The 26,479-nt window shown below is 46.4% G+C and overlaps 1 protein-coding gene across 4 annotated transcripts in view; it reads right to left on the bottom strand.

Annotated features, from left to right (window-relative positions):
- The window catches only part of NUP93 (nucleoporin 93), a 122,226-nt gene extending 99,407 nt beyond the window's left edge, over nt 1–22,819 (bottom strand). The window contains exons 1-4 of one of the 4 annotated variants that reach the window (XM_089319750.1): nt 22,733–22,819; nt 15,265–15,322; nt 14,692–14,801; nt 2,956–3,148 (exon numbers count right to left, since the gene is read on the bottom strand). In XM_089319750.1, the coding sequence (XP_089175876.1) occupies nt 2,956–3,134 (179 nt within the window). In that variant the 5' untranslated portion in view covers nt 3,135–3,148; nt 14,692–14,801; nt 15,265–15,322; nt 22,733–22,819. Of the gene's footprint in view, nt 1–2,955; nt 3,149–3,439; nt 3,529–5,088; nt 5,201–14,691; nt 14,802–15,264; nt 15,323–22,732 lie in introns of those variants that run through there. The other 3 variants (XM_008257320.5, XM_089319752.1, XM_089319751.1) reach the window with 3 other exon arrangements.
- Nucleotides 22,820–26,479: the final 3,660 nt, after the last annotated feature.

Genomic DNA, 26,479 nt, shown 5'->3' with positions numbered 1-26,479 from the left:
AAAGTTACAATTTGCTATATAACTCTGGGCAAATAAATGTTTGTACATGCTCTTTTTGAGCATGAAGAAAAATGCAAACAAATAAGCAAATTAATAACACCAGTTACCTTGAAGAAAAAGTTATGGATAGACTGATTTTTTTTTTTTTTTTTAATTTTTGACAGGCAGAGTGGACAGTGAGAGAGAGAAACAGAGAGAAAGGTCTTCCTTTGCCGTTGGTTCACCCTCCAATGGCCGCCGCGGCCGGCACACCGCACTGATCCAATGGCAGGAGCCAGGTACTTATCCTGGTCTCCCATGGGGTGCAGGGCCCAAGCACTTGGGCCATCCTCCACTGCATTCCCTGGCCACAGCAGAGAGCTGGCCTGGAAGAGGGGCAACCAGGACAGAATCTGGCGCCCCAACCGGGACTAGAACCCGGTGTGCCGGCGCCGCAAGGTGGAGGATTAGCCTGTTGAGCCACGGCGCCAGCCTGGATAGACTGATTAATACCTCTTTCTTTGTACATCCCTAGGTTGTTTGGATTCAGAGTCTGAAAAAAATCCAGTGAATCATCTGTGATAGGAAAAGACGAGTACATACAACAAGGGTATCCAAGGTACTGATAATAACCTATAACTTAACTATATAATGTTATTATTTACACCAGTAGTACATACATTTTTTTCTGTTAGATGCAAACAGTAAATATTTAGACTTTTCAGCTTGCAACTACTCAGCTTCGCTACTGCAGCACAAATGCAACACCAATGATACATAAACAAATAAGCCAACCTATGTTCCAATAATACTTTGAGAAGAATGAATACGGCTCACAGGCCACAATCTGAAGACTCCTGAGTTACACCCTTATATATGTGATGTAATCTTTCCATGTGTTAAAAAAAAAAAAACTGAACAACTTAAAAAGCTCAAACATGCACATAAGAAAGTATCAAATCCATCTCTAAAACAAAAAACTCAACACAATATATTTCAACTAATCAACAAATTCAGCACAAAATAATTTAATCTGAAATCAGAAATCTAAACTAAATTTTAAAGATGGAATTTTCTTTCACAACATATTTCACGTAAGAAAATTTTTCCTGCTCACTTCTCTCTTCTACCCTCACCCTGTGTGTACTAAAATACTTGTATTACACTTTATGTTTCTGCATATCAAGAAGATGGAAAAACACAATCATCAGCCTTTGGTTTCTTTTTAAGCACCTGCCCCACCCTATACCCATTCTTTCAATGTTCCAACTTCTTCCTCCCTAAAATAATGAATTTAAAGTAGAAAGAGATGAGGCAGAATGGAAACTTACAAGAGAGAGAGCCTGACTAATAATTATTACCAAGAAAACATTTTCCTTTTGGCTCTTAATAAGCTGTAAAGCTGATGCAATTAAATTATAACTACAGCAGCTCAGCTGGTATCGAAGGCCTTTCGCTCCAGCACATCCTTGCACACAAGCACGGAACCTGCATGCTAAAGATCAGTGGTAGCTGCAGGCAGCCAGGAGCAAGAGTCAAAGAGCTTGCATGGAGGCCAAGGTTAGCACACCTGTCTGTAGGCCAGCTGAGGTGCTAGCAAACAGTGTGGAGCAGCTGCCTGCCTTTAGGTGTGAGGCCAGGTGGTTAAAAAACAAAAACACCTTGTCAAGGTCCCTCTGTCTTACATTTACTAATGCCAACAGAACCAAAACCAACACATATTTTTAAAAAACAACACTCTGGGGAGGCCTACACGAATTTCCACAACATCCTTGCTGACTCAACAATGCAACCAAAACATTCAGCTCTCAAGTATAATTAGAAAAAGAATGTAATCCTTATATTCACTCCTGTGTACTTTATCAAGTACTTCAACAATGCCACGTCACTCTTTCTCAAGCTCAAAGAATGAATATTGAGGCAATGACTGACAATTTCTCACATCTCCTGCCCATCCCCACCAAAAGCACAAGTAGAAGCTCCCCTTCCAGGCTTCCATGGTCTCCCATTAGGACTACGGAAGCATGCACTCAGGAGTCAGCCTCGCTAGGGTTGAATACTGACTCACCACTCACCAGCTATGTGATCCGACAGATTTACTTGCCCTCTCTCAGTCTTTGTTGCTCAAATGTACTATGAGAATCAGAGTTCCAATGTTGGTAGTGAGGATTAAGCAAAATCTTAAGCCTAACCAAGTTTCTGACACCCAATAAGAAACCAGTAAATCACATTTCTTATGGAAAGCAGTATTTTTAAAATTCTGCCCTCCCCTCTGAATTACACACTCCTGGAGGGCAAGGACTATGTCTAATTCACGTTATGGCCTCAGAGATGGTACAAGCCTGGCCCAGAGGGGACCCTAAACACACATCTATGGAATCAACAGCCCAATCTACACTGTGTGGCAGCTATAGCTGCCAGCCCCATCAGTCAGCACTTCACTTCGGGGAAGTCTCTCTGGGCTCACCCTCTTTCCTGTTCTACACTCGGCAAGGAGGCACTGTATTTCCAAGGCCTTTTAGAGGTAGCCTCTGGGGTCACTGATAATAAGCAGAAAGAATCACTCCCCATTTACTTAGACGCTTTCTCATCCCTGACTGCTCATCAATTTCTTCCAACTGCTCTTAAAAACTTGCTTATCACTGAGTGTACTCTGGCTTTGAGGGTGGCATTTATCTGTGTGGTTCATGTTTACTAACAGAAGATCCAACGGTGAACCCACGCAGGAACTACTCTGACCAGTTTCTGCAAGACAAGGCTGTTCTCTGCCAGTGATATGGGCAAACAGGCTGGAAAACCAGAAAGGCAGCAGATAAAGTAAGGCTCCTGACCGGTTTACAGGCCCTCTCTGAGTGCCCAAGAATCTAGTTGGTGACTATAATTCACAGGCTATATCTGAATTCAAGGCAAGAAAGAAGAAACAGATGCTGCCCCCGAACCACCGAGTACCAACGCTGCCTCCCCACCAGTACTCACGCCTTGACATCTGCTGTCTCCTGGGATGTGCGTGTGAGGGTGCGGGAACGCAGGCGCTCGCCTGCCTGCTGGATCTCCTGTAGGTTCCGTTCCACATGAGGAAGCTCTGAGATGCCCTCAGTCTCAGCAGCAAGCTGTTCAGCCTGCTGAAGGAGCTCGCCGAACCCCTCAGTATCCATCGGAGATGCAGGTCCTAGATGGGGGAGGAAAATGGAGAGACCTAAATCAAGGAGAGATAGGTTTTAAATGCCAACTGAATCTGTTATAAGCTTAAGGAAACACTAAGACTTTTGTAAACAGACAAGCAGACAGCTCATCAACAAGCAGGAGTCATTCCTGAACACGGCCCAAGAACATGCCTGACAGAGAAAATGAGTCAGACTATGATAAAACAGATCATTTCTATGCATATTGACAGCCCCAAGATTGATTTCTGCCACCAGAACAAATGGAAAAACATGAAGCCATGGAATAGAATGCCTGCCGTCTTCCACAGATGCAAAGCGATAAGAAGATGGAAGTCACCGGGGCAGCTCCGGGAGGCTTAACGAACAATCACCATGCATCTCCTGCTCCTCCACCTGAAGCGGGCCAGGCTATGTATAAGGTCTCGTCTCATATGATCCTCATGGCAACTCCGTGAGGCTCCTGAGTAGACAGAAGCAATGCCAGTCCACAGAACTGTGATGTGCAGAGAATACTCTCTGCTGAGCTCTGGCCACGCAGAGACCAAGGGAACACAAGTCTCATAACCAACCCCATCCCCTCATACTCCTGCTCCTTCACCAACATAAAAGACAAGCTTTGCTCATTCCTGATGAGGTGTCAATCCACATTCTTTAGCTTACAAGGTTACTATGCACAGAGATCCCTGGCCACTTGTTACACACATTCAGGACATCTATACCTACCACTTTTAGAAATACCATTACTAATAATCACATGAGTAACAATAGAAGCTAGCTTCTAGAACATGAGAATTAGTAAGATCACCTGTTTTCCAATAAGGGCTCTAGAAGATTCCTACAAAGAGTGTTGACATTTAAGTTAGTACACATTTATGAATTTTATATAGCCTGGATCATCCTTGTATTAGGAGGATGTTTTATAACTCCTATTGCTATTTAAATCAGCAGATTAAAAGTATTACCATCATTAAAAATATTTATATCACCAAAAGTTTAAGAACAACAAAAAAAGGGGCCGACACTGTGGCAAAGCAGGTTAAGCTGCCTTCTGTAGTGCTGGCATCCCATATGGACACCGGTTCGAGTCCTGGCTGTTCCACTTTCAATTCAGCTCCCTACTAAGAAAGCATCGGAGAATGGCCCAAGTGCTTGGGCCCATGCAAGTGGGAGACCCAGATGAAGCTCCTGATCCTGGCTTTCACCTGGCCCAGCGCTGGTTGTTGCAGCCATTTGGGGAGTAAACCAGCAGATGGAAGATCTCTTGCCTCTCTTTCTGTCTCTCCCTCTCTCACTGTAACGCTCAAATAATTGGAAAAATCTTTAAAAAAATTATTTATTTAAAAAGGAACAAAATTTGTTAAACAGTAGCTCTTGTTGATTACATTCTTGTTTTAACTCCATGACTTCAATTGCACATGCAAAATCCCATTGGCCTAGAATTGTAGTTATAATGTTAATATAATACATAATTACATCTAAGCTACAAAGCACAGGTTAATGTTAAAAGGGCACCATTACTGGCATAAATCCACAGCAGGAGAATAAGAACTTTCTAAAATGAGCATTAAAGGACATTAACTTTAAAGGCAAGGGTACAAGGTTAAAACCAAAATAGCTCAGCTGGAGTAAACATGAAAGAAACACGTCGGCATTCTTTATGAAGTTCCAAGCTGACTAATCTTTAACAAAAAACTTGTGTACACAGTAACTCTTAGAGACCTAAAGTTTCCAGAAAATCGATGTAATGTTTTGTCCCAATGCAATCAGGCTGCACAGGTGATCTTTACTTAAGAGAAAATGGGGGCAGCAGACCAGTGAGGGATTCCTCAGCACTTGCCACCTGCAGTCTATTCTCAACCCAGTACCAAGTACCCTGTTAAAGTCCATAAGATCGCATCCCCCCTTACTTACACCTCTAATTCAAAATGGGGCCCCACTCCCTTACCTCAGCCCCACCCCTACTCCTTCCCTGGGCTCTGGCCACTCTGGGGCCTCCTTGCTGGTCCCCAGCGAGGATCAAATACCAGCCTGAGGGCCTGTGTACTCCATTTCCTCTGCTGGGATGCTCTTCCCCCAGACGGGCTCACTGCTGATTCTCAGCTTCCGATCAACCTTTGCAGATGACCTAGAACAGCTGCCCCCACCCTCAGCCCTCTTCCATCTTCCTTAACATCCATCACCTCTGCTAGAATGTAAGCTGCACGAGGACAGTATTTTATTCACTGGTGTACCCCAAGGTCCTGCAACAGCGCCCGTATACAGCAGGTACTCATTTGTTGAATGAATAGGAGGGGTTTTATTCTTCCATTTAGAGAGTCTGTCCTTCCCAGAAGCTTCTGGTATCCCCCTGCCAAGTCGGCACCCACCAGCAAGAAGAGACCTGAGAAAAACATTCCCTTCCCACTACCAACTGATAGTTACCATTTCTGAGGGTGTACAGCATACGGCAACGACAGTATAAATGGCAGGAATTCAGATCATACTTGGTCCAGTCTAGTTCTAACCAAAGAATAGATACATAAAGAATTTTGCTATCTAACTTCAAGGTAGGAACAAAGAAAATAAATTTGTCTCATGTCTTCCTGGATACATTTGTTAATACCATATTTGGGGAAAAACAGGATTTATCCTGTACTATAACTCAATCAGTGGAAATTAACTTTACAAAAGTTTTTTGTCAGTTTCCAAATCTATACTCTGATGTAGTCATCATTCCATTCTCATTAAAATTTTTCAATTTATGGTTTATTTAATAAATGTAAGGATAATTTTTATTTCCTCTATAAAATAGCAATTTAGTCACACAGAAGTTAAACCACTAAAACAATCTTGACAGATAATACTGAAAACCTTACAAAAGCCTCACTAGCTTTGTCCAACTGAACTTAAATGATCTGGGAGGAAAAACTGAAATACAAACTTAGGAGTTAGGAAAATGTAGCCATGCAAAAACAGGAAACCAGTTGCAAGCTAGAGGAGCTACGGAGCAGGGAGCTAGGAAGAAGACACACAGAGAAGCCACAGAAGACAGCACCTGGAATAGTCAATGCAGCAAAACCAGGGCTGGACCAAAAAGGCCAGACCAACAGACTAAGAGCACTAGCGCTCCCCCGGATCAGCAACCACTGAGCTTCAGAAAGTGACAGACAGAGTGCTTTGACATTCACTGACAGGCGCTCCAGAGAGCATGGAAGGGTACCAGGGTCCTAAGAAACAAATTGCTCCCCCTGAGCACTTGGCAGATGTCCTCCTGAACCTCCACAGAACTCTCCAACTGCCTGGGCAACTGAGAGCCTTAGAATGAAGCATACTGGGGCCGGAGCAGCAGTGCAGCGGATTAAAGCCCTGGCCTGAGGCGCCAGCATCCCATACGGGTGCTGGTTCCAGTCCCAGCTGCTCCTCTTCCAATCTGGCTCTCTGCTATGGCCTGGGATGGCAGTGGAGGATGGCCCAAGTCCTTGGGCCCCTGCACCCACGTGGGAGACCTGGAAGAAGCTCCTGGCTCCTGGCTTTGGATCAGCATAGCTCCGGCCTTTGCGGCCATCTGGGGAGTGAGCCAGCAGATGGAAGACCTCTCTCTGTCTCGACCTCTCCCTGTAACTCTTTCAAATAAAAAAAAAACCTTAAAAATAAAAAAAAAAATGAAGCATAGTTGGTCATCCTTTGTGGGAGGAGAAGCTGAGGGGATATGAGGGAAGCTTCTTATGGGGATGGCAATTTTTAGTTTATTTTTAATCTGAGTGCGGGTTAACAGTGTATTTACTTGGAGAAAATTCACCTATCTAGACTCATAATTTGTGCACTTTCTGGATTACACATTATATTTCAATTTTAAAAGTCCCCTCAAATCAAAAGACAATGGCCTATTATTTTTCAGAGGCTGTAGCAGACACCACACCATGCTAAAAATGAGGAATGCTCGTAGTGGGAAGTTCCCACGACCCAGATCTTTTCATCACACCTAAAGGCTGCAAAGCAAACCAACTAAAGGAAAAAAGTAAAGCCCATAGCTTTAGAGACAGTTCCTACCTAGAGCTGAATTACGGGATGGCCACACTTCATTTCCATGTACTGTTCTGCACTCCTGTTACTCAGTATCCAAAAAACATACCCCTTCAGGGCATATCAATGTTCTTAAATGAGAAAAAAAATCCCCAAACTGCACAAAAGATAAAATTAACTAAATATAAATGCAGAGAAAAAATGTACCAAATGATTTCAGTTCACTTGCTATTAAAATGTGAGTCTTAATTATGAAAAATATGGCCATTTCCACATTTTCAATATAACTATGTTAAATAATTAATCAAGCCAGAAAAGTAGTAGATGCTTAAATATTCAAACTGTGGAGCACTTGCAAACCACTTTAAATTGGTATTGTCAAAGAGTGGCCCATTCAGGATTGGAGAAGGGGGGCAAAATCTTGCTCTCCTATAGTATTTATGTATATTATGTAAAATGTCCACCTATCTGTTTTCTCATACTAATTATTAGGTCATTAGTTCCCTTTTTAAAGCATCAGCCACAAGTAGAACAATTCCCATTTATCTGAGCTTCGTGGACTCTCAAACTGGACCATCACTGAGTTCTTTATTTTTTTTTTTAAAGATTTTATTTTATTTGAAAGACAGAGTTACAGAGAGAGGCAGAGACAGAGACAGAGAGGTCTTCCATTCGCTGGCCTCTCCCCAAATGGCTGCAATGACTGGAGCTACACCGATCTGAAGCCAGGAGCCAGGAGCTTCTTCAGAAGAGGAGCAGCCAGGACTAGAACCGGCACCCATACGGGATTCTGGCCAGGGCTTTAACCCACTGCGCCACAGCGCCGGCCCCCATCACTGAGTTTTTTAAAGACCACTGGGTCACCCCAGAAATGGCCGTCCCTCGGTAGTTCTCTGACGCCTATGTAGCCTCCACAATATATTCCAGAAGATTAGAGCCTTTGGAGCCTCAATGCTGATAGGAAACCAAAGGAAACATGAAAGAGCTTCAGAGCCCTCCATCCCAGACCCATCAGCCAAATGCCTGCCTAGTTTCTAGTCTCCTAGGGCACAGATTAGCAAATTTTTTCTGTAAAGGGGCAGATGGTGAATATTTAGGTTCTGTGGGCCAATTCCTATTGCAACTACTCAACTCTTGCCATTGTAACTTGAGAAGAGCCACAAGATAGCATGTAAAAAAATCCAGTAAAACTTTAATCATGGACACTAAAATTTGAATTTCATATAATTTCACGTCATGAAATATTCTTCTTTGTATCCCCACCCCCAACAATTTAAAGAAATAAAAAACATTCTTAGTTTATTTGACCCCACGGGGCCTAGCTTCTCAACCCTTGACTTCTATTTTCTGAGCTAGACCTGATAAATAAATCCTGGTTCAGTGCTTATCAGCTTTGTGCCCCTGGCAAAGCCATCCCAGACTACAGCCAGCAAGGAAAACAGTTACAAAGCTGAAATGAGTCATACAATAGGCTTGTATCTATTCCCTTTCCATCTTTAGCTACTTTATTTGCAGAGTATATTTAGGAAGAAAACTGTTTTATAAACAATTAAATCTGTCCTGTAAATGTTCTTCTGACCCAAAACTCAAGATGGTAGAGGGACCCTGCTGCCCTTTTTCAGTATAATGCAACATATTAAATACACGTGAACTTCCCTTCTCCTTACCACTCTCAATTCAAACAGCCCAGTTACCCAAGAAGAACAAAGGGTTAAGACAGGAATGGATAACGGCAAGGTCTCTATCTTTTCTTCAGTGTTAACCACTACTAACCTGCAGAGGGAAATGACACCAACTACTACTTTCCCTGCAGAATTTTAAAGCAGACAGTTCCAGACTTATTATGGTCTGACTGATGATTTTCAACTTTACAATGATTCAAAAGCAATGTGCATTTAGTAGACGCTATACTTAAAATTTTGAATTCTGATTTTTTTTTTTTTTTTTTGGAAAGTCAGAGTTGGGGCCTGGCACTATGGTGTAGTGGGTAAAGCCACCACCTGCAACACTGGCATCCCATACAGGTGGGTTCAAGTCCTGGCTACTCCTCTTCTGATCCAGCTCCCTGCTAATGTGCCTGGGAAAGCAGTAGTAGATGATGGCCCAAGTATTTGGGTTCCTGCACCCACCTGGGAGACCTGGAAGAAACTCTTGGTTCTTGGCTTCAGCCTGGCCCAGCCTTGGTTGTTGAGGCCATTTGGGGAGTGAACCCGTGGATGGAAGATCTCTCTGTCTCTCCCCTTCTCTCTAACTCTGACTTCCAAATAAATAAACAAATCTTTAAAAAAAAAAAAAAAAAAAAAAAAAGGAAGGAAAAGAAAAGAAAAGAAAAGAAAGGAAAAAGAGCAACATACAGCAGGATATGCTCTTGAGAAGTTGGACAGTGGCAGGAGGCGGCTCACAGATCAAGTGACACTGAGTCTACAGTGTGCTATGCTTCTAAGCCAGGGAGCTCAGGAGTTTGAGTGTACTTAATGCTTTCTAAATTTACAATATTTTCAACATATGATGGGTTTAATAGTGATGGAATCCCACTTGAAGTCAAGGAACATCTGTATAATCAAACACTTATGACCGACCACTCACAGAAGAACTCTAATTTTAATGCTTAACGAAAAAGCATCTCTTTCCACCACAAAGATCCTACGACCTAGAAAACACAGTTAGCACTGCTATATTTTTTTGGCTGTTGTCAAAGGGGGAGATTTTATATACATGAAGAGAAGTAACTGATGTTATTTGCTATTTGTATCATTTTTCTTCAACATAAACAACTAGCAATTTTCTTCCCTTTTTCAGTTATTTTTAAATTTCAATGACAATAAACTAAAATATACATATATTTTAAACACAATAAGTAGATGACTGGACTTTGAAGCCAAATATCTGGTTCAGATCCATATATTCATTTACTAGCAGAAGGTAGATCAACCTATATTGGAGAAAAAAAAACAAATCTCTCCATGTCAACTTCTTCATCTAAAAAAGGTGACAATCCCTGCCTACTTCAAGGGGCTAGTGATACACAGAAAGCATTTTATAAACTCTGGGTGGCCGGCACTGTGGCATAGCAGATAAAGCCACCACTTGAGATGCTGGTATCCCACAGGGGCACCGGTTCAAGTTCTGACTGCTCCACTTCTGATCCAGCTCCCTGCTAATGGCCTGGGAGGAGCTGTGGAAGATGGCCCAAGTGTTTGGGCCCCTGCCACCCATGTGGGAGAATTGGATGAAGCTCCTAGCTCCTGAGCCTGGCCCAGCTCTGGTAGCTGCGGCCATCTGGGGAGTGAACTAGTGGGTGGAAGAGCTCTCTCTTGATTTCTCTCTTTCTGTCTCTCCCTCTCTCTGTGATTCTTATTTTCCAATAAATAAATAAAAATCTTAAAAAAAAATCTGATTGGTATCATTGTAAAATACTACTTCAGCTTTTTTCCAAAGTAGCCCATCTGGCAATACTTCATCATTTAATTATAAACACCTGCTTCAAAAACTCATCCAGTAAATATCTGACACTAAACTATGACTTGGGGTGAGCACCAGGAATAGCAGTCAAGAGGCTCCTGGGATTTCTACATCTCCTTCTGGAGTGCCTGATTCCATCTCAGGTCTGCTCCCAATTCCTCTTCTTACAAATCTGCACTCTAGGAAGGCAGCAGGTGATGGCTGTTACTTGGGCTCCTGCCACCCACAGGGATATTCTCTCTGAATTCCTGGCTCCTGATTTTAGCCTTGCCCAGCCCATTGTTAGGTGTTTAGAGGAGTGAACTGGCAGGTAAGAGATCCCTCTATGTCACTGTGTGTGTGATTATGTGTGTGTGCCTTTCAAATTAAATAAATAAATTTATAACTTCCTTAATCATAACTCTGTACCATGCAGAAAGAACCTGTGGAAGATAGCCACAGTTTTAAAATGTATGCTATTCTGCCCACTTCCAAATATAGTTTTTACTTATAAATCCAAACTTCCACAATGATGATGTAATTCAAAAGAAATTTTAACATTTAAACAAAAGCAGAAATCCTGTCCTCAAATCGTAATTAATCAAATTAATTAATCCTGTAACAGGATTAAAACACAAAAGAGTGTTCAACATTCAGCACCAAAGATTAATGAAGAAAACCTCACTTGAAGTAACAAAAGTTTAATACTGGTTCTGCTCTCCTCTTCTCTCCTGAATATATAAACTCTGCCTAGGTGGCAATTTCACTCCACTTTTTACTGCATCCACCAGCTGTCAATTACAACCACTATCAAAATGAAAATTACAACTTGACAGATAGTATTGATTCAGACACCTCTGGAAGAAGGGAAAAGATGATAACAAATTTGTTGTCAGGTAATTCTTTACAGTCCTGTGAGACTAAATAAAAGAGAATTAGGCCTCAACATTACTCAGAAGGTAGAGTTCTAGAGAAAACAAAGAACTAAAATAAATTAGCCCAGACAGAAGATAAAGACCTGGGTGGTTTAGGAGCAGAACTGCTCTAGATGACTCAGTGTTTGCAAGGTCCCTGTCAGCTTCCCTGATATGTAAAATATCAGGTGTGCTATTTCACCCTCGGTGAGCAAGGGAGTAACCTGGCATCACCTAGAAACATAAATCATCCACAAAGGGAACTTTCTGATAAACTCTTAGCTGTATGGTCTAGCAGGCCAGGGAAGGAAGAGCTATGGACTCCAGGCTGGCCCCACCCTACAGCAGCCCTCTGGTTCCAGGACTGGATCCTCTCTGGATCCCACTTTCATACTACTGAGAGAAGCGGGTTGCTCTGGCAACTTCTTAGCGCTGGCTCACCATGAAGAATCTATAAATGCATGAAATTTTCATCCCATATTATGCTACTTAATGCTTCCTTAGAAGGAATAGCCCCACTTCGTGGTTCCAGAAATTACCTGTACACAGAACCTTAGGAACAACACTGGCCCATCTTATAACCAGCACAAACAGCGACAGAGAAGCAAATCGGCCCTCAACGTCCTTTGGTTCTGGAGCTTCTCTCCAAACCAGCAGCTCTCAGGTGAGGTTGACTTTGACCCTCAGAGGACATTTAGCAATAACTGGAGACATATTTGGTTGTCAGAACATGGGGGAAGGAAGTACACACTACTGACATCTAGAGGTAGAGACCAAGGATACTGCTAAACATCCTGCAATGCACAGCACAGCCTACAACTAAGAATCGTTTGACCCAAAACCTCAAAGGTGTTTTTTATTTATGAGAGAGACATCTCTTATGCTCTGATTCACTCCCCAAATGCCCACAGCGCTGAGGCTGGACTAGAGCTGGAGCCAGGAGCCAGGAACACAACCCAAGCATCCCCAAGGGGATGTCAGGAACATGATTACTTGAGCCATAACCACTGTCCTCCAGGGTTTGCAGTGGTAGGAGCCAGGAGCCAGAGCCAGGAGCCGAATACAGGCACTTCAATGTGGGATGCAGGCATCTTAACTAGGCTGAACTCCTACTCCCTGTCCACTCTCAGGTTCTAACAAAAGTCTTTCCCCGCCTCCCCCAAATAATTTTAAGACCACTGTCTATACAGAATTATCTCATCTGAGATTTTTGTGGTAGTATAGTATACCTTGGCATACCACACAGAATGGAAAAGATAGAACAACACCTACAAGGAACAACATGGATAAATTCTGCAGTCATAATGAACTAAAGAAGCCAGATACAAAAAACAAAAAACAAACAAACAAAAAGACACACTGTGTGACTCTGTTTATACATAGATTTTAACAGGAAAAAACTAATGCATAGTGCTAGAAGTCAGAATACTGGTATCCTTGAAGGTGTAGAGGAAGTACTGAAGGAGAGGGAGCACAACAGAACTTTTCAGGACTGAACTGGACTGAATTGTGTCCCCCCCCAAAGGCCGTATGCTGAAATCCTAATCCTAACATTTGAAGATGGGGCCTTTGGGATAATTAGATTTAGATGGTGGGGACAGGGTCCTTTGAATAGGATTAGTGCCCTTGTAAGAAAAGAAACCAGAGAATGTGCTTCCCATCTTCCCAAACACACCACCTCTCTGGCCACCAGCTTTGGGTACACACCCTGAAGAAAGGCTATATGAGAACCAAGTGAGCAGCAAGATGGCAGCCCTCTGCAAGGGCAAGCCAAAAAGACAGCCCTCACCAGAACCCAACCATGCTGGCACCAGGGCGTCAGATCTCCAGCCTCTAAAACTGTGAGAAATGAATTTCTGTTGTTTAAACAACCCAATTGATGGTACTTTATAGTAGCCTGAGCTAAGACATCAGGGTAGTGGAAATAGTCTGTACCTCCATATGGACAGTGGTCATATGAGAGAATACATACATAAAAACCCATTGAGCTTGGCCGGCGCCACGGCTCAATAGGCTAATCCTCCGCCTGCGGTGCCGGCACCCTGGGTTCTAGTCCCGGTCGGGGCACCGGATTCTGTCCCGGTTGCTCCTCTTCCAGTCCAGCTCTCTGCTGTGGCCTGGGAAGGCAGTGGAGGATGGCCCAACTGCTTGGGCCCTGCACCTGCATGGGAGACCAGGAAGAAGCACCTGGATCCTGGATTCAGATCGGTGCGGCGCACCAGCCGCAGTACACAGGCCATAACGGCCATTTGGGGGGTGAACCAATGGAAGGAAGACCTTTCTCTCTGTCTCTCTCTCTCTTTCACTAACTCTGCCTGTCCAAAAAAAAGAAAAAATCCACTGAGCTACACACGTAAGGTTTGTTCACAGATAGTTTTTAGAAGGAATAGCAAGGAACAACACAAACATAGAAAGAAACTTAACAGCATTACCTCTACAGAGCAAAGCTGAGTGTTGGGAGACTTTTACTTTTCATTTTACTTCTTTATTTTTATTTTATTTGAAAGGCAGAGAGACAGATGGATAGAAATCACCTATCAGCTGGTTCACTCCCAAATGCCCACAATACTGAGGCCAGGAGACAGAAACCCAATCCAGGTCTCCCACGTGGGTGGCAGGGACCTAAGTACTTGAGCCATCACCTGCTGCCTTCCCAGGGTGCTCCTCAGCAGGAAGATGAAATTGGAAGCAGACCAGGATCTGAGCCTAGCACTCTGACATATGAAGCAGATGTCCCAAAGCAGTACCTTAACAGTTACACCAAACACCTGCACCTACTTTTCATTTTATACATATGTCATCTGAATCTGTTTCCATGAGAACATGTGGAATATATAATTATATCTTATGTAATTCTAATAACTTGCTCATTTTTAAACTGCTCAACATTCCTCATTTCAGACTGCTGTCTCAACTCCTCGATGACAATGACTGTAAAATCCACTCCCATTCCCCTGCACTCAAATTCCAGCCTGGAGTTTCCAAGTCTCGCCTGTGCATTTCCTCTCAAGCACATATCTGTCACATCCACACCTACTGTGTGTCAAAATGCACTTATCCACCGCCAACTACCACCACCACTACTGGCTGTCTCCCCATCTCCTCCACCTCCGCTCCCTGGCTTCCCTCTCTCAGGATATAGTCTAGCCTTCTCCTCTGCATCTGTGTGTGACTTCAGATCATTTACTTACAGGTGCACCCCCACTCTCCAGACACAGAAACCAAACACATGTAGAGACAGCTCTTGAGGGCAAGCAGGTAGGTATTCCTCTTTATTCCTATTGCTACTCTGTAACAAAAACTGAGGAAACAAAATATACAGTATAGATTCAGACAATACCCAACGATCCCTCACTCTCCAAAGTCACTATTCAAAATCTCTTTACATAAACAGATAACAAGGGATACTAACTGCAATGTCCTCTAATTGCTGCTTCCATCCTTCATAACACAGGGGCACACTTTCATTTCTTTAAGCCCAAGTCCTTGTTAGATGCTTGAACACGGTCTCTCTTTCTAGCCCTTCCCACCCCATGTTCCACTACTTTCTGAGACCACTTTAAGCTTTCTGACATCATTTTCCTACTGTTGTTCCTCCTCTAAAGTCCTCACTGGCTCCCACTCACAAGAATCCTGATGAGGCACTGCTTTTGACTCCCTAAAGCCTGTGCACAAGTCCCCTGTTCTGTGCCTACCATCCTTCTCCTGCTTGGCCCTTGCTCATTATTTTTCCCAAACTAGACCTACCCAACCCTCCAAGGCACCTGAGCTCTAGCCAGCTGGGTGACCTGGAGCAAGATAATTCCTTCCTTTCAGCTTCATCTGTAAAATAAAAAAAATAAAAATTACATGCCCCCCTTACCAGCCACATAGGAACTATTCAATAAGCACTAACTATTATTATTTTTCTTTTTTACTTGAGAGTCAGAGTTACACAAAGAGAGGAGAGGCAGAGAGAGAGGTCTTCCATTCGATGGTTCACTCCCCATTGGCCACAATGGCCGGAACTGCGCCGATCTGAAGCCAGGAGCCAGGAGCTTCTTCTGGGTCTCCCACGAGGGTGCAGGGGCCCAAGGACTTGGGCCATCTTCTACTGCTATCCCAGGCCAAGCTATTATTATTAACATCAGCTCAAGTCCTGCCTGCTGCAATGGTTTGGACATGGTTTGAGTGTGTTCCCTAAAAGGTCATGTGTTAGAAGCTTGGTCCTCAGTGTGCCAGTGTTAGGGTGATGGGAGCTTGTCACCTGCCCTTTCCCACTCTTAGTGTCTGATCTCGCCCTCTGGCAAGCACTCCCACCAAGCCACCATCCATCATGTGTTCCTCATCAAAGGAACCAATCTTTGGGGCTCTCTGATCTTGTACTTTCAGCTTCCAAAGCTGTGAGCTAAATAAAGCTATTTTCATTTATAAGTACCCAGCCTCAGTATGTCATTGTAGGAATGGAAAACAGATGAATACAAGGGCCAAATGGTTTTCCTCAACATCCATCCTACAGAAATTTCCCCTAAATTCCTTTCTACTCCATATATTTATTTGCTGACAATGGAAGAGTTCCTATCAGTGGCAACAGGAATAACAAAAGCCCTGTTTCTTAAGCTCTGGCTGTGCATGTGTCCCCACAGGGTGCATTAACCATCTGAGTTAACATAAACATCTGACCTAATGCCAGCCTCATGGCAGTCCTCTAGGAGGCGAATCCACTCCTTTCCTGTCTTTCTCATGTAAGAAAATGGCACCTTCCTGCTCAGAGTTGCTCAGGCCTAAACTCAGCATTGTTCTTGACTTCTTTCCTACTCTCACATGTCTACACTAAATTTTATTCTTAAAACAAATATAGGGGCCGGCACTGTGGTGTAGTGGGTAAAGCCATCACCTGCGGTGCTGGCATTCCATATGGGTGCCCATTCGGGTCCTGGCTGCTCCACTTCCGACCCAGCTCTCTGCTATGGCCTGGGATAGCAGTAGAAGATGGCCCAAGTCCTTGGGCCCCTGCATCTGTGTGGAAGATCTGGAAGAAGCTCCTGGCTCCTGGCTTCAGATCAGTGCAGCTCTGGCCGATGCGGCCGACTGGGAAGTGATTCTCTCTCTCTCTCTCTCTGCATCTCCTCTCTCTGTGTAATGACTTTCAAATAAAGGAATAAATCTAATATATTTAATATTATATATTATATATGTTTAATCTATATATTTAATATTTAATATTATATATTACATATTATATATACATTATATATATATATATATATATATATATATATATATGAGTTACAAACACTTTTTGTTCTTCCATCATGATTACTCTAGTCCAAGCCACTCTCGTGCACCACTCTGAGTGATCCGGTCTCTGGCTGGTCTCTCTGTTCTTACCTTGTTCCCTACCACTCCCCAATCTGTTATCCACATAACAGAGAGCATCAGCCTTTCATTTATCTTTTTTTTTTTTTTTTTTTTTTTGACAGGCAGAGTGGACAGTGAGAGAGAGAGACAGAGAGAGAAAGGTCTTCCTTTGCCGTTGGTTCACCCTCCAATGGCATCAGCCTTTCAAAAAGCTCAACCAAAGGCCATCATTGTGGCACAGTAAGTTAAGCTGTGACTTGCAATGCTGGCATCCCAGGTCTGAGTGCCAGCTACTTCACTTCTGATCCAGCTCCCTGCTAATGTGCCCTGGGAAAGCAGTGGAAGTTGGCCCAAGTTTTTGGACCCCTGCTACCCACGTGGGAGACCTGGATGAAGTTCCTGGCTCTTGGTTTTGGCCTGGCCCAGCCTTGGCCATTGTGACCATTTGCAGAGTGAGAGTTGATAGAAGATCTTTATGTCTCTCCTTTCAAATCTCTTTTGTCTTTGCTTTTCAAACAAATAAAATAAAAATCAAAAGCTCAGCGCTCCAAGAGCTCCCACTCCACAGAATAAAACCCAAAGTCCCTTCCTTGTGCTGTGAAGCCTACAGGCTCAGTCCCCTGCCACAATCCCTTCTGCAATCACTCTTGCCTTGATCCTGCTAAAAACATGGCTGCCTCGGGGCTCTGGCGGTCAGTGATTCCTCTGCGGCTGCAGGAACCTTCCTCCCTGAACAGCTCATCCCCTTTCTTCACGCAGGTTTCTACTCAAAGGTCTCCCTTCTAAAGAAACTGTCCACTCTACCACATTTTCCTTTTCTTTTTTTTTTAATCTCCTTGATAGCATTTAGCAATACCTGGCATCATCTGGCTATCTGCTCACTTACTGTCTGTTTCGTAACAGGCGTAAGCTTCCTAAGCCTGGGAAGCTTGTTCTGTTTGCCCACAATCTCCACCTCCAGTTCACTGGACAACGGGTACCTCGCACAATGGAGAGACTCAATATTGTCAATTAAATGTAAGAAGCAAGGAAGATGGGACTATAACGCCAGTGGATCTTACAGACCAACATAAAAAGTTAGAAAATAAGGAAGGCCGGCGCCGCGGCTCACTAGGCTAATCCTCCGCCTAGCGGCGCCGGCACACCGGGTTCTAGTCCCGGTCGGGGCGCCGGATTCTGTCCCGGTTGCTCCTCTTCCAGGCCAGCTCTCTGCTGTGGCCAGGGAGTGCAGTGGAGGATGGCCCAGGTGCTTGGGCCCTGCACCCCATGGGAGACCAGGAGAAGCACCTGGCTCCTGCCATCAGATCAGCACGGTGCACTGGCTGCAGCGCGCCGGCCGCGGCGGCCATTGGAGGGTGAACCAACGGCAAAGGAAGACCTTTCTCTCTGTCTCTCTCTCTCACTGTCCACTCTGCCTGTCCAAAAAAAAAAAAAAAAAGAAAATAAGGAGTCACTTGACATTTTTGGCAAGGTTGGAGAAGATTATTCTCTCAATCAGCAACTGCGTGTTGATGACGGAGTTACTGTTTGAGAGCACTCTTGGGGCAGTGGGGAAAAAAAAAACTGTAAACTACAAAGCACTTCAAGCTTTGAGCTATTCTGGGGAGAAGGAACACAGGTATTAATAGACAATAATATAAGTCAAATAAATAAGCTAAGAGGACTCTAACCTATGAAATAGAAGTGACTCCCATATCTCTATGTCTGACCCAACTCATTTCCCAGGCCAATATTTCCAACTCTCTACCTGCCATTTACATCTGTAAACTACCCACGATCCAAACCAAACTCATCACTTCTGTCTCAGACACAGCAGCCACCGCCACTGCTTTCTCCTCCTGGGTCCCACTCAATTAGCACCCCGCAAGTCAGCCAGAAACCACTTTCCAGTCACCTCAGGCTCTGCTTCCCCCTCCTGAACATCCAGCGAATCTCCAAGTCTGCCTCTCAAACCTTTCACAAATTTATACCCCATCTCGTGCCCTGCTCTAACCCTCCTGCTTTTTCCTGAGTACCTCAACAGTCTAGGCCTTCTCATTCCTCCAACCTACCCTCCCCACAGCCCAGGCAGTCTTTCTGAAATGCTCTCCTGGGGCAGGTGTTCAGGGCAGCATCACGACACCACTTGGAAGGCCTGCATCTTCCATTGTAGTGACTGAGCTGGAGTCCTGGCTCCACTCCTGCTTCCGGCTCACTGCTAGTGCACACCCTAGAAGGCGGCCAATGATGCCTAAAGTTCTTGTGTCCTGTCACCCACACAGGAGAGAGCAGGAATGAGTTCCAGGTTCCTGACTTTGATCTGGTCCATCCTCAGCTGTTGTGGGCATTTAGGGAGTGAAAACAGTGGACGGAAAATCTCTCTGTGTCTCTGACTCTCCGTTTAAAATTAAAAATAAATAAATTTTCTAAAAAGACTGAAATGGTCCCCTGCATTAAGTCCATCAGGAATGCCTTCCAGTTCCCCCAGGACAAAGTGATCATGCTTTGACACAGCTATACTGGGTACCTACCAGCCACTGCCACCTGCTATGGTCTGAATGGGATATGACTTCCAAACTCATGCAAGACTTTAGACTTACATGAGTGGTAAGGTAATGGTACAGGGGCTGGCTTTGTGGCACAGCAGGTAAAGACGCCTCCTGCAATGCTGGCATCCCATAATGGGTGCCGGTTCGAGTCCTGGCTACTCCACTTCCGATCCAGCTCCCTGCAAATGGCCTGGGAAAGCAGCCCAAGTGCTTGGGCTCCTGCACACACTTGGGAAACCCAGATGAAGCTTCCGGCTCCTGGCTTCAGCCTGGCCCAGCTCTGATCGTTGTGGCCATTTGGGGAGTGGACCAGCAGATGGAAGACTGACCTCTCTGTCTCTCTCCTAGTCTGCCTTTCAAATAATTAAATCTTAAAAAGAAAAAAAAAAAGCTGATGGTACAAGGAGCACAGAAACTTAATCCAATTATGGTGATTGGAGGTGGGGCTTGGGTCACTGGGGGCATGCCCTCAGAAGGCGGCTGTCCCACAGGAGTGCTTAACAGCTGACTTGGGCCCAGCCTCCACTCTGCTACCTGGCTCGCCAAGTGATCCATGATCTGCCTGTGCTCCCTCTTGCCATGTGATGCTTGTACACCTCAGGACTCTGCCAGTAAGAACGCCACCACCAACTGACAAACCAGCGGGATGCCCAGCCTTGAACTGTGAACACCTTCCTTCATAAAAGTAGCTTGCCTCAGGTATTTCATTGTAGCAACAAAACGATGACTAATAGTACACCACTCTTACCACCTTTGCCAACCGAACCCTAGCAATTCTATGTTCGCTGGGGGACCTCATGCTGTTTCCTTCCTTCATGCCAGAGGCACAGATCTCCATCCCCAGCTTGTCACACGGGGAATTCCTACATACACTAGCAAGTCAGCTGGCCCAGGCAGACCCACCCCAACTCCCTCCCACACCAATGGGAACCTTCTGTAGTGTTTCCTGTGATTATTTCTTCCGCTGTACCTCTCCCTCTCAAGATGGCAAATCCTGTAAGAAAGGTCCACAGACACTCAGCTCTGACTCATCAGCAGCCAAGTCTGGCACAGCACAGGTACCAGACACATGTTTGCAGAATTAAAGTGACCTATTCCCAGAGCACACCTTGGCCCTCTCACCAGATCTTTGCTCTGACCCCTCCCCATCCCTGGCACATCTTTCCCTCTGCCTTACACACTTCAGTCCACTGAGAAGCAGGTTCAGGTGTTCAAGCTCACATCTCCGACTCTTCACACCTCAAGGTCTTTGCACTTGCGATTCCACTGCCAGGAAGGCTCTTGAATATTCCCATGACTTGCTCTCTCATTTCAATCAGGTATATGTTAAAATATCCCTGTCCTCCTTTTAAAAAACAATCCTGCTTCCAAGTCCCAGTCTTACTGATGGTGTCCTTCGTAAACATCAGCACGACGAGGGCCAGCCTGTCTCACTCACCACCGTATCCACCGTATCCATGAGCTTCTAACAGCAGCAGACGCACTCATTTATTTCACACATACAGAGCACCTGTGCCAGGTCTAGGTGCTGGAGATGCATCAGGGAACAAACTGGAGAAAAATCTCCTCACTGACATTGTAGAGGAAAAGGTAAACAACAGACAAGACGCATGATCCAAACGTAAGCACTAAGAACAACTAAGGCAGTGAAGGCAGTCAGTGGGGAAAGCTACACTAGTATGTGAGAGCAGGCCACGTGGAGACTGACCCACAGGCACAAAGGGCCCTGACGCCAAAGCGTATCTGACATATGGAAGGGGAGGGAAACAGAAAACAGAACTGGAAAGTAACAGCATGAAGTTACACAAGGCCTGACAGCTCACTGTAAGGAGTCTGTTAGAGACATGGGGACCCCTCAGATAATTTTTTAAGTATAGGGGTGACCTTCTCTGATGATCTGTGTTGTAAAAGGATCCCTTTTAAAACCACCATAATGAAAACAGGGGCCAGAGCAGAAGAAGGGGGATCAAACAGGAAGCTCTTCGAGGTGAGAGGAGGTGGTGACAAGCACTGGGCGGGGAAAAGGAGTAGCCATGGGGCATGTGTTTGGTACAGGGGTTAGGATACCACCTGGGATGCCCACATTCCATATCAGAGTGCCTGATTTAAGTGCTGGTACCTCTGCCTTCCATCCAGCCTTCTGCCAATGCGCACCCTAGGAGGCAGCAGATTAGGCTCAAACAGTTGGGCCTGCCACCAACATGAGATCTGGATTCAGTTCTGGGTTTCTGGCTTTGGCCTGGCCTGGCCCGGCCCTGGTTGCAGGCATGGTGGGGGGGGGGGGGGGGTACCAGTGTGTCTGGCTCTCTCTCTCTTTGCATTCCAATAAAATGAATGTAAATAAAATTTTTAAAAGAGAGAGAGAGCAATCAAGGATGAATCAAAGGACAGAAGAGGGGAAGATGGCAGAGAGAGGGGAGCTCACCCAGTCCTTCCTTGGCATGTAAATTTGAGTCCTTTATCATCCCTCTCAGTGGAAACAGGAAGAGGGCAGCTGGATAGAGGTCAGAGCAAGGCCGGGGCTAGAGACATAAATATGGGCTCTACCAGCCTAATATGTAGATATTTCAAGTTGGACAGGATCACTCTGCATGAAAAGTGAGAATTTCACACATGCAGATGCACAATGGAGAAAGACAAGAAAGGGGGAAGGGAGGAAAAAGCTAGGATGCTGCAGGATGGATGCCCTCTCAGACCCTGCCCCACCCACCCCGGGCACCATACAAAAAGTAACCGTTGCTTGTGCTGCAAGACACTTCCGCCAAACAAGAAAAAACAGAGGGGCAAACGGCTCTATCAAAGGATCGCCCAAACTCTGACCAAGGACCAGAGAGGCCGCGGCTAGCCCCGAGAAAGGTCAGCCACTCCCGGTTCCAATCATTGGCATCCCCTCGGACGCCAGCACAGCAACAAGCTCAAGGCTAGGAGAGGCTCACGGGGTCGTCTCTCCGGCCCCAAAGGCCCCTCCCCACCGCACCGGCGGAGAGCAGCGAGCAAGCCAGTAGGGAGCAGCTGTCAGGACCGCAGTCGGGCCGGGTGGCCCGGCGGGGCCGGGTGGGGGTGGCGCGGGGGCGTGGCGCCGCGGCAGAGCGCCGAGGTGGGGCCGGAAGGTCAGAGGCCAAGGCTCTGCACCCGCCGAGAGGGCACACAAAAGGCACTCCCGGGGCGCAGTCCCACGCTACACCTAGCGGGTGGCCCCACGAGCCGCTGTGTGGCGGGCGTCAGGCGTGCCGGCTGCCATGCGGAGAACGGGAAGTGTGAGCAGCATGGCTTCGGGCGTGCAGACGGGACTCCGCCCAGCTTCCAAGTCCCGGTTTCAAGGACAAACAGCGCGTCGGCGGGACGCGACCAGACACACGCTCACCTGGCCCCACAGCCGTGTCCGCCGCTCGAGTCCGGGCTGGAGAACGCGGCCGCCGCTTCTCGCGCCGCTCGGCCGCGCTTCCTGATTGGCCGAGGCTGGCCGCTCCCAGAAGCCTGCGCGCGGCGGCCAAATGAACTTTATAGAAACCCGCGGGGACGGACAAGGACACGGGCGGGGCTGGGGGCGGGGCCTGCAGCCGAACCGTCTGTCACTCCGGGCACCCCGGAGGCCACCGCCTGCACCCTTCCAGCGTGCGGAGTCGACTGACTCCTGGGGAGAAAGCGATTCCGCAATTCCCTGTGCTGGGGACGCAGTGGCAACCACGATGGACAAGATCGCTGCCCTCATGAAGTTCCCAGGCTGGAGGTGGAGACAAAAATATAGTAATAAATAACTGCAGTGTGTCAAGAGGGCTATGGAGATGCTGTGAGAGAGAATGGTTGGGTGGCCGGGGTAGGTCTCTCGCTAAGGAGGTGACATCCGGGGCTCCGCTGTGACTCAGAGCGTCGCAAGCAGAGTGGGCAAGAGTGAAGGCTCCAGGGAAAACTAGCTGGTGCTTGGAGAATAGACTGCGAGCTGGGTCAGAGGGGCGGGGGCACCACGCACAGAGAACAGGGCCGGACTTGGCAGGTCCTTACAGCCACAGCAAGAAAGTTGGGGTTTATTCTTCGTGCCAATGGAAAGCCGCAGAAGGGTTTGAGGCAGGGGTGTGGCTTGAGCTGGCTGACCTCTGGCAGAGAGTGCTCCAGCCCTCTAGGTGGAGAATGGGCGGAAGACCACAGCGGTGTGCGGCGTGTTCAGATGATGGGACCAGGCCACTCCTGCAGAACATGCGTGTGCGAACAGTGTGCCCAAAGTGGGTAAGGCCCAGACCTCCTGAGCCAGTGGGGAAGCAAGCACATAAACAAATTGGCTTTCAACTTAAGGTGGCAAGGGCACAGCACAGCAATGCAAGGATGCTAGGGGAGCTTAAGCTGGTCTGGCAGGCTGGAAGTCAGAGAGGCCTTCCTGGAGGAAGTGACACATTCCCCAAGCCATAATGTTGCATAGTGTTCAGGCTAATAAAAACCCAATGATCCAGAGGAAGGAGTAAGTAATGGCAGAGAGGAGAGACTCGGGGCTTTCTGCACCCTCTCTTCATCCCACCTCTCATCTCTGATACAGATTCTCTCCATGGCCAGAAAGTGGGAGCTGTGCTTTGGACAGAGGGGAAAGTGCTGGGAGGTTTGCAGCCATGGAGTGACCTGAGCTGACTCTACTTTGTAAAAGACCCTTCTGCCTCTCTGGTCAAATTCTAGACAGGCTTCTCTGAGGCCTCTTGTCAATTAGGCCCCAAACTTGGCCTATAAAGACTTGAACAAAACAGCAGACTTTTCTGACAGCTAAGGCAGAGTTAGAGAGGGAGTGAGAGAGAGAGAGAGAGAGGGAATGCTTCCATCCTCTGGTTCACTCCCCAAATGGCCAAAATGCCAGGGCTGGGCCAGGCCAAAGCCAGGAAACAGGAGCTTCATCCAGGTCTCCTATGTGGATGCAGGGCACATTAGCAGGGAGCTGGATTGGAAGTGGAGCAGCCAGGACACAAACTGGCACCCATATGGGATGCTGGCATCATGGGCAATGGCTTAACCCACCATGCCACAGTGCCGGCTCCAAAGCTTTGTTTATTTTTAACAGCTTACAGCAGCATATTGTAGGTTCTGTGTAGATGATTGGTGCTGATTGACAATCTGTGTGAATGTGGCTTCACCCTGGAGCTATTACATGTGTATCTGATCCTGCTGTGGACAGAGAGTAGTCACAAAAGTAATCGCATCTCGGGGCTGGCACTGTGGCGCAGCGGGTTAAAGCCCTGGCCTGAAGCGCCGGCATCCCATATGGGTGCTGGTTCTAGTCCTGGCTGCTTCTCTTCTGATCCAGCTCTCTGCTATGGCCTGGGAAAGCAGTGGAAGATGGCCCAAGTCCTTGGGCCGCTGCACCTGTGTGGGAGACCCGGAGGAAGCTCCTGGCTTTGGATTGGCACAGCTCAGGCCATTGTGGCCATTTGGGGAGTGAACCAGCAGATGGAAGACCTCACTCCCTGTCTCGACCTCTCTCTGTAACTCTGTCCTTCAAATTAATAAAATAAATATTTAAAAAAGTAATTGCATCTAAATAGTGTTTTATATTTTTATCTTGCTTTATGTAAAGAAAACATTGCAGTAACATACACAAGCACTCATTAAACATTGCCAGAAGAAAGATCACATTTACCTTCCAAAGCTGACTACTTCCATATTGTAAAACCCAGTAAACCTGGGACCTACAATGTGGCATAGCAGGTTAGGCCACTGCCTGCAACGCTGGCATCCCAGAGGGGCACTGGTTTGAGTCCCAGCCACTCCACTTTGATCCAGCTCCCTGTTGGTGTGCCCGGGAGGGCAGTGGAGGACGGCTAAGGTACTTGGTACCCTGCTGCCCAAGTGGGAGACCTAGATGGAGTTCTTGGTTCTTGACTTCGGCGAGGCTCAGCCCCAGCTGTGGTGCCCATTTCAGGAGTGAACCAGCAGATGGAAGATCTCTCTCTCTCTCTCTCTCTCTGCCTCTCCCTCTCTGTAATTCTGCCTTTCAAATGAATAAATAAATCTTTCTAAAAAAGTAATTCTGCTCTAGATACATGCCCAAGAGAAACTTGTAATACGTGAGCACTGGGACACAGGAGGAAGAAATTCCACAGCTGTGTGGTCCATAGGAGCAAAAAGCTGGAAAGAAGCTAGGGATCCATTCGCAACGCAGCATGGGGCCAGCGTGTGGTGCAGCAGGTCAAAAGCCCAGCATTCCCTATGGGCACCAGCTGGAGTCCCGGCTGCTCCACTTACCCTCCAGCTCCCTGGAAATGTGCCTGGGAAAGCAGTGGGAGATGGCCCGAGTCGTTGAGCCCTTGCTCCTATGTGGGAGACGCAGAAGAAGTTCCTGGCCCAGCCCCAGCCATTGCAGCCATTTAGGGAGTGAACCAGCAGCTAGAAGAGCTCTCTCTCTCCTTCCTTCTCCCCCACTCTCTCTGTATCTCTACCTTTCAAATAAATAAATATTTTTAAAAATACAACAGCAACAAGATAAACCAATTGTAGGATAGTGTGCAATGAAACATTACGCAGAAATAACGAGAGTGCTGCAGCTACAAACACAGCTAGGATGCATCTCGGACACATGGTGTTAAATGGGAAGCACAAGTACCCGAAGACTGTAGGAGCCCAAAAATCCTCAGAAAGTTTAAAAACTCAAGTGTATTGGTTGGCGTGTCATTACTATAACTGAGTACCTGAGGTAACTTACTTAGGAGACAAGGAGGTTTATTTGGAGGTTCCCAGTGCAAGGATGGGTGGGCCTTCCTGGCTGAGTTCTTTGGCGAGGCTGGAAGTGGACAGTAGCCGAGCAGTGTGGAGGAACCACCACGTGCAATCCAGGAATCCAGAGGGGCTGCCTTGCAAGCAGCAGCATCACGTGCTGCCCCACAGGCTGGCAATACAATTTTCATAAAAAGAAAGTTCTTGTAAACTACGCAATTAACGGAACAGAAACATCTCCAGAAATGTCCCTGATATAGACCTTGTCATCAGGAGAAAGGAATTCCTGTCTTTGTGGCATATGGACAAGCAGAGCGTTCAAGGAATGGCATTGGAAGTGAGTTCAGAATCCACAGAGGAAATGATTTGGACTCTATCTGGGCAAACGCTGGGAAGTTGAAGTTTGTTCCACCTCTGTGCAAAG

The sequence above is a fragment of the Oryctolagus cuniculus genome, chromosome 18 (assembly GCF_051225735.1).
Source record: "Oryctolagus cuniculus isolate XC-2025 breed Fujian yellow rabbit chromosome 18, ASM5122573v1, whole genome shotgun sequence".
Taxonomy (NCBI): Eukaryota; Metazoa; Chordata; class Mammalia; order Lagomorpha; family Leporidae; genus Oryctolagus; species Oryctolagus cuniculus.
Note: the sequence above shows the minus strand (reverse complement) of the source record. Positions and strands in the feature narration are given on the sequence as shown.